Source organism: Tachypleus tridentatus, chromosome 10 (assembly GCF_004210375.1).
Source record: "Tachypleus tridentatus isolate NWPU-2018 chromosome 10, ASM421037v1, whole genome shotgun sequence".
Taxonomy (NCBI): domain Eukaryota; kingdom Metazoa; phylum Arthropoda; class Merostomata; order Xiphosura; family Limulidae; genus Tachypleus; species Tachypleus tridentatus.
The window spans coordinates 147,285,298-147,297,724 of NC_134834.1; the positions used below are offsets into that span (position 1 = coordinate 147,285,298).

General features: G+C 31.9%; 1 protein-coding gene across 1 annotated transcript in view; it reads right to left on the reverse strand.

Annotated features, from left to right (window-relative positions):
• LOC143230569 (metabotropic glutamate receptor 4-like) overlaps positions 1-12,427 on the reverse strand; it is a 61,007-nt gene that overhangs the window by 13,795 nt on the left and 34,785 nt on the right. The window contains exons 2-4 of the mRNA XM_076464343.1: positions 11,473-11,627; positions 3,468-3,638; positions 2,249-2,393 (exon numbers count right to left, since the gene is read on the reverse strand). Of these exons, the coding sequence (XP_076320458.1) occupies positions 2,249-2,393; positions 3,468-3,638; positions 11,473-11,627 (471 nt within the window). The remainder of the gene's footprint in view (positions 1-2,248; positions 2,394-3,467; positions 3,639-11,472; positions 11,628-12,427) is intronic.

Below are 12,427 nucleotides of genomic sequence, written 5' to 3' on the forward strand. Positions count from 1 at the left end.
CTCGCCCTTTCAGCCGTGGGGGAGTTATAATATGACGGTCAATCCCACTTTTCGTTGGTAAAAGAGTAGCCCAAGAGTTGGCGGTAGGTGGTGATGACTAGCTGCCTTCACTCTAGTCTTAAACTGCTAAATTAGGAACGGCTAGCACAGATAGCCCTTGAGTTGCTTTGTGCGAAATTCACAAACAAGCAAACAAGTTGGTGTTGCTCCCCTCTGGTCTATCGCTGCTAAATTAATTTATATAAAGAAGGGAAGAAAAAACCTACAAGTGTTATACGGATTAAGAAAGATCCACCTTTCTAAAGCAAAGCGCTCTGAGCAAAGAGGCTTTTTGTGTATTTGTCTCAAATTGATTGTTTTTAACTCACAGGGTTTTATAACAACGCAGGTAAAATCAGACGCTAATTGTAAATTTTCGATAAGTATAAATATAGTACTACTTTTTCAGAGAACATATCTGAATATTCAAATTCCTTGTTCACAAGATATTCATCCACCTCGTGGAAGGTACTAGCTAATTTACACATCTACAAGCATTTACTCTTGTGTTGTTTATTGTCGTTTCAGTGTAATTTCAAGAAACGCACGTGATACGATGCTCAGAAGGATACCGTCCTCGAATTTGAAGACTTTAATTAAGAAATGTCAGTTTTAATAAGAATAATTAGTAAGGCAAAATAACGGACAACAGCCTTAATCATATGCAAACTTCGTTGAAAATGTATGAAGGATTTCTAACTTCGTCATAATCACATAAATTGCACTGTACGTAAGTCCGCTCTTACGAACGTGAAATGCACTTTCATATAAGTGGCTCTAACTAATTGTTGTGTATCATCAGGCCTAATTTAAGCTGATGAAAAGGAGGTTAAGAGCTACCAAATATTCTCCGCGTGAATAAAGTATTACCTATCATTACATATAGAAGGACCTATGTGTCATTTTCACAATACAAAATATTAATCTGTACTCAGAAAACATTAGTTTTATGTACTTCTGGGGAAACTGTGTATTTTGTTTTGTTTTTTCACGTTAAGCGCTGGATATCTGAAAATAATTGAACCGATTCTGCCAAGTTTTGATTCATAAAACCAAAAATTATCACTTATAAAATCTAACAAAGTTTCTCTCTCTCTTTTTTTTCTACAAAAAAAATGTGAAAATAAGTTGGTTATTTCTGAATATTTCATTTTAGACAAAAATTGGAATATTTTTGTGTAAATACACTGAAAAACAACGACTTATAAATCCTTCAATTTGCTTTATTTTGTATAAAAGCTGTGTAGGGTCCCTAAAAGTGTTCTATTTCAAAAGTAAAAAAAAAACACCCAAATTAAGAGTAACAAATATATTTATTACTAGTTTTTAAAGTTTGTATGTCATGCAATGTTGTAGTCTACAGAGTACATAATTCACCTCGTGATTCATGGTATGCGTTTTATTGACGTCACTAAATTATAAATTCCAACTTTAAGCTTCCATTATGTAACGTCATTTTAGTGTCTACTGACTCACTGACAGACAACACACTACTGTATTATGGTGCGAGTTTTTAAAACAGAAGAATTTAGGAAAACTTTCGTCCCTCGGTGGGACCGGCGGTAAAGTTACGGACTTCAGAGCCGTAAAATCCGGGATTCAATTCCCCACAGTAAGAACAGCAGATAGCCGAACGTGGCTTTACTCTAGAAACAGAAAATGACAAATAAACGCGGTTGATGTTTATTGTCTCCCAGTGGCTCAGCGGTAAGTCTGCGAAGTTATAACGCTAAAAATCGGGTTTCGATATCCCTGGTTGGCAGAGCACAGATAACATTTTGTGTAGCTTTGTGCTTAATTCAAAACAACAACAGCTTGATGTTTATTTTAAATTAATTATAAAATAAAACGAAGAATTATTCAGTCCAAAAGTTAGAATTTTTTTTCGGTTTCTTTGTTCATTACATCCTAACATATGAGTCAATGAAAGGTTTTAAACAAACATACTTTTAATATCGCAGCTATTGCTGAGTTAGTCCAATGAATTTTATAAAGAAAATCAAATGATTCACTGATTCCAACTCTTATTTGTTTTAGGTTAGGTTTAGTGTTACAACAGGGAAAAATGATTCACTGATTTCAACTCTTACTTGTTTTAAGTTAGGTTTAGTGTTACAACAGGGAGAAAAAAAAGTCGGTGTAACACAGTATGCGAACAGTTTGAAAACAAGTTGTGACTTGAAGATTACAGTAAATACTTTGGCCTAACCTCTAGCGCGTTGCTTGGACAGAAGTTTCCGGACAATCTTGTCGTAAACGCCTTCGGACGCAACCCCAGAGTCTTTGGTCAGCTTCTCCTTGACTGCGATGCAAATATTGTTCTGAGCCAAACGTTCTTCCAACACATTGAAAGCCTAAAAAAAAAAAAAAAAGTAAAACGCGTCAAACAGTCAGTATTTTACTTTATTTGTCTGAAACCGCAATCTGTACAAGTTTCTGATTTTAAAACAAAAATCCATGAGTTAAGAAATGAAAATAGAGTTTGGTAACATATAGAATTTTGAAAATTCTGGCATTTTATTTAAGAATTTTTTGGGATTTGTGATGGAGTAACTTAAAGGGACAAAATAGTTTACGTTTTATACTTACGGATCTGTTTATTGAATGTGGTCATTTTGTTACTGGTTACAAAAGGCTGTTCTTAACTAAAATGTTGCAGCAAACAATATAGTATAGGAAAAACGTGACGATTTCATACATGGTTTTAGAAGCTAAAATTTTCCAGGCCAAACGGTTTTTACCTGTGACGCCATTTATAATAACATAATCTATATCTAATAACGGGCCCGGCATGGCCAAGTGGTTAAGGCACTCGAGTTGTAATCCGACGGTCACGAGTTCGAATCCCTATCACACCAAACATGATCGCCCTTTCAGCCATGGGGGCATTATAATGTGACGGTCAATCCCACTATTTGTTAGTAAAAGAGTAGCCCCAGAGTTGGCTGTGGGTGGTGATGACTAGCTGCCTTCCCGCTAGTCTTACACTGCTAAATTAAGGACGGCTAGCGCAGATAGTCCTTGTGTAGCTTTGCTCGAAATTCAAAACACAAAACAAATAAACATCTTTTCTATTTAAATCCTCTCCCCATAGTGGCAGAGCGGAATATCTGTGGACTTACAATATCAGAAACCTGGTTTTGAAACCTGTAGTGGACAAAGAACAGACAGGCCATTGTGTAGGCTATCGTTTAATTCTAAACAAATAGTTTGAGAGTATTTATAAAGAACAACAGCCAATCAAATTAAACAGAAACAGATCAGCAAACATTCTTTTGATTTCAGATGTTTTAATGCAATCTATTCACACACAAGTGGAGGCGTTCCAAGTGGTTTAATTAAAAACAAAACTCAATAAATCAAAATACTCAGATGGTGAAGAAGTAACTTTTCATCCGGGTTGTAATTAGAACAAACATTAAACTCACTTTAATCCCATAAGTTGATTCCTCGTACAAGATAGAGACATAGGTCCAGTTGAGAATCTTAACTATTTTGACCATTGCCTGAGCTTGGTTAGTATCTGACGGTACTGTCCGAAGGAAGTACTCGAATCTCTGCTTGTTGCTCAGTTCCGGACTTGTGGAGAAGAAACTCACCTGCAAGTATAATTGACGTTATTATTATGTTGTCTGATAAAGGCTCAACGTATACTCTTAGTTTCAATGTAGTTTTCTAATATTACTTATCAGTCGCTCAAATACTTTAACAACATACATTTAAAGTGAGTTGTAAACTGGAAGTACTTTTCTTTGATACTGTATTCCGGAAGTGCGTAGTAGATGCAATATGCCGGAAGTACATTATTGTGGTACTATATTCCGGAAATATGTAATAAGTACTATATGCCGGAAGTACGCAATAGATATAATGTATCGAATGTTCGTAGTTGATAATATATATCGGAAGTACGAAATAGATACTATATACTGGAAGTGCGTTATTCTCATTGTGTATACTGATGGCTTAAACACCTTCATATTTAAGCAAATGTTTTATTACTATTAAATTACTCTGATGTAATAGACCTAGTATGATGTAGTGACTAGTGTCACTATACAGTGACTATCACTATACAGTGATACTATATAATATTACTATAAATAAAGTGTATTTTTCAACAGTGATACTATGTAATATTATTCTAAATAACCTGTATTAGGGAATAGTGATACTATATAATAATATTCTAAATAACTTGTATTTGTGAACAGTGATACTGTATAGTGTTGTTATAAATAACCTGTATTTGTGAACAGTGATACTGTATAGTGTTGTTATAAATAACCTGTATTTGTGAACAGTGATACTGTATAGTGTTGTTATAAATAACCTGTATTTGTGAACAGTGATACTATATAATATTTCTATAAATATACTGTATTAGTGAACAGTGATACTATATAATATTATTATAAACAACCAGAATTTTTGAACAGTGATACTATATGCTGTTGTTATAAATAACTTGTATTTGTGAACAGAGATACTGTATAGTGTTGTTATAAATAACTTGTATTTGTGAACAGTGATACTGTATAGTGTTGTTATAAATAACCTGTATTTGTGAACAGTGATACTGTATAGTGTTGTTATAAATAACCTGTATTTATGAACAGTGATACTATATAATATTTCTATAAATATACTGTATTAGTGAACAGTGATACTATGTAATATTATTATAAACAACCAGAATTTTTGAACAGTGATACTATATGCTGTTGTTATAAATAACCTTTATTTGTGAACAGTGATGCTGGATAGTGTTGTTATAAATAGCCTGTATTTGTGAACAGTGATACTGTATAGTGTTTTTATAGATAACCCGTATTTGTGAGTAGTAATGTTATATAACAATGCTATAAATAACCTGTATTTATGAGCAGTGATACAGTATAGTGTTGTTATAAATAACCTGCATTTATGAACAGTGATAATGTATACTTTTATTACAAATAACCTGTATTAGTGAACAGCGATACTATATAATAATATTCTAAATAACCTGTATTTGTGAACAGTGATACTATATAATAATATTCTAAATAACCTGTATTTGTGAACAGTGATACTATATACTAATATTCTAAATAACCTGTATTTGTGAACAGTGATACTATATAATAATATTCTAAATAACCTGTATTTATGAACATTGATACTATATAATGTTACTACAAATAACATGTATTTGCGAACAGTGATACTATATAATAATATTGTAAATAACCTGTGCTTATGAACAGTGATACTGTATAGTGTTGTTATAAATAATCTGTATTTGTGAACAGTGATACTGTATAGTGTCATTAGAAATAACCTGCATTTGCAAACAGTGTTACTGTATATTCTTGTTATACATAACCTGTACTTATGAACAGTGATACTGCTTAGTGTGGTTATAAATAACCTGTATTTATGGACAGTGATAGTGTATAGTGTTATTATAAATAACCTATATTTGTGAACAGCGGTACTATATAATAATATTATAAATAACCTGTATTTGTGAACAGTCATATTGTATAGGGTTATTATAAATGAAATATATTAATAAACAGCTATACTATATAATAATATTATAAATAACCTGTATTTGTGAACAGTCATATTGTATAGTGATGTTAGAAATAACCTGTATTTATGAACAGTGATACTGTGCAGTGTTATTCTAAATAACTTGTATTTGTGAATAGTGATACTATCTAATAATATTATAAATAACCTGTATTTATGAACATTGATACTATATAATGTTACTATAAATAACCTGTGTTTGTGAACAGTGATACTCTATAGTGTTGTTATAAATAACCTGTATTTGTAAACAGTGATACTGTATAGTGTTGTTATAAATAACCTGCATTTATGAACAGTGATACTGTATAGTGTTATTAAAAATAACCTGCAATCATGGGCAGTGATACTGCATAGTGCTATTATAAATAACGTGTATTTGTGAACGGTAAAACTGAATTGTGTTGTTATAAATAACATGTACTTATGAACAGTGATACTGCATAGTGTTGTTATAAATAACCTGTACTTATGAACAGGGATACTGCATAATGTTGTTATAAATAACCTGTACTTATGAACAGTGATACTGCATAGTGTTGCTATAAATAACCTGTATTAGTGAACAGTGATACTGCATAGTGTTGATATAAATAACCTGTACTTATGAACAGTAATACTGCATAGTGTTGTTATAAATAACCTGTATCAGTGAACAGTGATACCATATAATAATATTTCAAATAATCTGTATTTGTGAACAGTGATATTATATAATAATATTAGAAATAATCTGTACTTACGAACAGTGATACTGTATAATATTACTATAAATAATCTGTATATGTAAACAGTTATACTATGTAATAATATTATAAATATCCTGTATTTGCGAACAGTGATACTGCATAGTGTTGTTATAAATAACCTGTATTTATGGCCAGTGAGGTTGTATATTGTTATTATAAACAACCTATATTTGAGAACAGTGATACTGTATAATAATATCATAAATAACCTGTGTTTATGAACAGTGATACTGTATAGTGATGTTATAAATCACCTGTGTTTATGAACAGTTATACTATATAATATTACTATAAATAAAATGTATTAGTGAATAGTGATACTATATAATAATATTCTAAATAACTTGTATTTGTGAACAGTGATACTCTATAATAATATTCTACATAACCTGTATTTTTGAAGAATGATACTATGTAATGATATTATAAATCACCTTTATTTCTGAACAGTGATACTGTATAGTGTTATTATAAATAACCTGTACTTACGAACAGTGATACTGCTTAGTGTGGTTATAAATAACCTTTATTTATGAACAGTGATAGTGTATAGTGTATTATAAATAACCTATATTAGTGAACCGCGATTCTATAATATTATTTATAATATTATTATAAATAACCTGTATTTGTGAACAGTTATACTGCATAGTTTTGTTAAAAATAACCTGTATTTGGGAAGAGTGATACTGTATAATAAAATTACAAATAACCTGTGTTTATGAACAGTGATACTGTATAGTGATGCTATAAATAACTTGTATTTATGAACAGTGATACTGTATGGTGTTATTATAAATAACATGTATTTACGAACAGTGATGTTGTATAGTGTTGTTCTAAATAAATTTTACTTATGGGCAGTGATAATGTATAGTGTTATTATAAATAACCTGTAATTGTGAACGCTGATACTGTATAGTGTTGCTGTAAATAACCTGTATTATTGGACAGTTATACTGTATTGCGTTATTATAGATAACCTATATTAGTGAACAGCGATACTATATTATAATATTATAAATAACTTGTATTTATGGGCAGTGACACTGTATAATGTTATTATAATTAACATGTATTTGTGAACGGTTAAACTGAATGGTGTTGCTTTAAATAACCTGTATTTGTGAACAGTGATACTATATAATAATATTATAAATAACCCGTATTTGTGAACAGTGATACTGTATAGTACTGGTATAAATTACCTGTGTTTATGAACAGTGATACTATATAATATTATTCTAAATAACCTGTATTTGTGAATAGTGATACTATCTAATAATATTATAAATAACCTGTATTTATGAACATTGATACTATATAATGTTACTATAAATAACCTGTGTTTGTGAACAGTGATACTCTATAGTGTTGTTATAAATAACCTGTATTTGTAAACAGTGATACTGTATAGTGTTGTTATAAATAACCTGCATTTATGAACAGTGATACTGTATAGTGTTATTAAAAATAACCTGCAATCATGGGCAGTGATACTGCATAGTGCTATTATAAATAACGTGTATTTGTGAACGGTAAAACTGAATTGTGTTGCTGTAAATAACCTGTACTTGTGAACAGTGATACTGCATAGTGTTGTTATAAATAACCTGTACTTATGAACAGTGATACTGCTTAGTGTTGTTATAAATAACCTGCATTTATGAACAGTGATACTGTGTTGTGTTATTACAAATAAGCTGTATTAGTGAACAGTGATACTATATAATAATATTTCAAATAATCTGTATTTGTGTACTGTGACACTACATAATAATATTCTAAATAACCTGTATTTGTGAACAGTGATATTATATAATATTATAATAAATAACCTGTATTTGTGAACAGTTATACTATATACTAATATTATAAATAATCTGTACTTATGAACAGTGGTTCTGTATAGTGTGATTATAAATAACCTGTATTTGTGAATAGTGATACTTTACAGTGTTGTTTTAAATAATATAGGTTTTCAGGTTTCGTCTTCGAACCTTAAAGACAATTTTCGTCACCGTTTGAAGAGCGCTATAAAAATTCCATAACCTTCAGTTTCATCTAAACAAAGTCAATTCTTTATGAAACATAAAAGCAATTTTCAAATATTTGTCAAATAATCAAGAAATTCCGTCAGTATGATCATTGGGCAGAACAGGAACGTTGACTTTAAAAGAATATACTGTGTTTTTAAAAGTTAAGACCGTTAGGAAGAGAATGAAGGAAGAAGGTTGAATAAACAACTTTTAGTCGCGTATGTAATAATTTAATCAAACCTCATATTTACAGAGTATAAAAATATTTACTTAAGTTCGTCACGCTTATTAAAAGACGGCGACAGAAGTGAAGCCCAAATCCAGGTATCATAATTGACTGTGTAATTTATTCTCAGTTTATTGAGTTAGTACTTATAACCGGGCGATCAACCGTAACCAGCTGATCGTAGATGTGACTGAAAATTGAGCAATGACGTGCACGGGGGAGTGGGGTTAAGCCCCCTGCTTTTTGCCTTTATGCCCCCAAAATGTCATTGTCTCATTCATTAAAATTGCACATGACTTCTAAAAGACATATCTGATTCAACTACTTGCTTGATGAGAAGTAGTGGGGAAATGGGAGGGGGTAGTTTAGAGTTAAACTGAATAAAGTATAGGGATTTGTAAATGTTTATTCTAAACAAAAAGGCCATTAAGTGTTAATACGTAAGAATCTACTGTGCAGTCTTACATTTTAAAAGTATTTCTAAGACAAATTGAACAGGAATAGAATAGAATCCCTTTGCTTCTTTTGGCTTTTTATCCTAGGTATAAGAGAGGATCCATTCCTGTCTTTATCTACTCAAAGTCTCACTTAATGATGTTTGAGAAGCCCGTTTTTGTCAATGAGCCCCTACCCTTGTAATTGCTCGTTGCTGACTGTGCCTGCTAACTTTAGGTAGCTGTTTATTTTTTAGGTTTAACCTTCCGATTCAGTAATTTTTAATGTGACATATATTTAGCTCACATCAGTTGCATAGTCTTAACGCTGGATCCTATTTTGAGCGTACTGTTTGAGCTTTGTTACTCATTGTTTTACAACGTTTAATACTGTCTAACACCCATCCTCCAGTTTCTGTCTTTAGTATCATTTAAATTCATGCCTTCATTGTGAAACCTACACAGTAAAGTCTTGGTCTTAAGCTCACTGTTAAGGTTAAACAATTAAAACATTATTCAATAACCCATATTCTTTGTGTGGTACTTAAATTGATTCTTACTAACGTAATGGACACTAAACCCGAAGACGTCTGAAACTTTAAAGGGTCGTTTCTAAACGTGGATACCCCATAACGCCTCATTAGATAAACGAAACATTAGAACATCATTCCCATTTGTCTCACAGTTCGTTCCGAAACGTTCAGTTTGAAAAGGCTTTTCGTCAATGCATTAAAAACTGAGACACCGTCAAGGATGAAAACTGGGAAGAGCAACTAATGTAACTTGTAAACAGATAAGTTAAATATGTTCATATTTATTTTACTTAATCTATAGTAATCGTAAGTAATTATCGCGACTATCTAATGCTACTCTTTTATTTTCTTGCTGGAATTGTGTTGTTGATTAATTGCGTCACAATGGGAGACAAGTGCCACATACTGGACATTTTTAAAATCTCTATTTTAGTATCCCTTTGGTTTATTTTATTCGGGGGAGACGTATTTCTGAGCCCTGGTGAAAGTTTTTATGCATTGAAGACAAAACAGATTTTAACAAGTCTGGGACGAGGCTAAGATCATCTTGGAGCGAGTGGTGTAAGAGTAGGAATACCTCAATATTAAGCATTTAGGCTTAAAATGTCCCTCATTCGATGAATTGTTTACAAGGAAGGTTAGAAACTTGTGTTACGTATGTAAGGCGGAATCTGTTTGTTTATTTCTTAGAGCAAAGTCACTTTGGACTAGCTACTGTATTTGTAAGAAGGAATGGACCCTGGGCTTTAACGTTGTGAATCCGTAGAGCTAGCGCTGTGTCACCGATGGACCGGAATTAGTGTAGAGGCAAGATTTATTGAATGATTATAAACTTTCAGACAGCGCTCAATGCTTATGCGCAAAATGGTATGAATGATTTATTTTAGGGAAGACAAGTATAGCTGAATTGATGGCAGACTTACTGAGGTTGTTTGTTTGAATCGCGTAGCTAGGGACGCTAGATTCGCATTCTAAGGGTCGTGGGTTCGAATTCCCCATCACACAGAACATACTCGCCTTTTCAGTCATGGAAGCGTTATAACGTGAAAGTTTATCCCACTATTTGTAGGTAAAAGAATAGACCAAGAGTTGGAGATGGATGGTGATGATTCGCTGCCTTCGCTGTAGTCTTACACCGCTAAATTAGGGACGACTATCAGAGATAGCTCCTCGTGTAGGTTTCCGCGAAGTTGAAAAAGAAACAAATAAATTAATCACGTCCAAGCCTTTGATCAGTCATCCAATTTTTTTTAACAGAAAGTGTGACACAATCTGTGAAATACCGAATGAAGCAATGCGACGGGACACGTGTTGTGAGATATAAGGAGTAGCAGTTATTGAAAGAGAATCATTATGATTTGGTAAACAAAATATTTTAATTGATTTCCTTTTTTTTTAATAGTCAGTGTAATAAACGTTTAGTTTCATCAAACAAATTACTTCAAAATATTGTTTGCTCTTGTTTCTCTTTTCTTGATGAATATAATGCTTTTTTATTTCAATGTAAATTCATTTGAGAGATGCATATTACTGTCACTAGGATTCGTAAAATGATGGTGTAACGGTGGTGAGTTCCATAAAACACTTTTTTCAGTTTCTTTCACATTAAAAAAATCGTTGTGTTATGCCTATAAATCACGTTATACTGACAAAGCTTTCTTTCTCTTACCACTAGTAGTTGTTAACATATATAGAAAGATATTGCCATCTGATATTAAACATTATAGAAAAAGTTAATATATCATATAGTTCAGCAATATTGCCTTCACCATCTTGTATTACATGAGATAACAATATTGCCCTTACCCCCTTCTATTATACCAGATACATGAATAATATTTCTAGAAATATTGTGATTTGTTAAAATGCTACCTGAGGAATCTTAAAGAGCCTGAGCAGGTTTGCAACTTGTATAGACGTAACGCTAGAGGCCGCTCCAAGCACTCCTGATATAATCTTTTGTCGAATAACAGGACTTGAGCCATCGGGACATCGATAGGTGCCGTCATCAATGTTACGAATAGACCCTGCAGGCAAATATACAAACAATGCGTTATAGATAGAGAAACACACTTAGGAAAAGACAGCACAGAAATATAACATTTCTTCATTTTGTTAAGTACGTCTGTAAATGAAAATGGTCAGTTTGTAATACGATTTTTAATGTTGATCATATCTGTTTAAGAAAATCATACACCATCAAAATGTATTTGTTAAGAAAGGGAATCAAAGGTAACATGTAATCTAATCTGTTGTGGTGTAAAATATTTTTACTAGCAACAACATTTCTCTGAGTGCAACCACTGGTGTGACATAAGTTATCTCCTTTGATGTAATCGAAAATAATACCACTATTTCTCTGTGAATTTTGAATGAGTTTTGCAACACATTACAAATGCTAGAAATATAATAATGTTTTTTAAAACCTCTTTAAGTATTTATATGTATATTACTGTATTGCTACTCTATTTTGGCTACACAAAATATCTTGTAGAATAGCTATAGTTACACTTTACACTCGATTTTATTGATGTGTATTTCAACTCGTATATCCACAACACATCTGAAACGTACTAAGACATACACACATATATGTACATACAAAATACTGGCATTATCTTGAAAGTGTGAAATACAAATTAAATTACGAAACGCCTTTGCGGCGTAATCCAGTTTCTATAATATTCAACATATACCTCGGCAGCTCTTGTATATTTTTATTATTTTAATGCTTTAAAGTGTCATAAATTTCCGTTCCATTAAAGCGATGATGGAGAATTCATAGAAGAGTTTAAGGTTGCACGTTAGTGTATTACTTGTTTCGTTT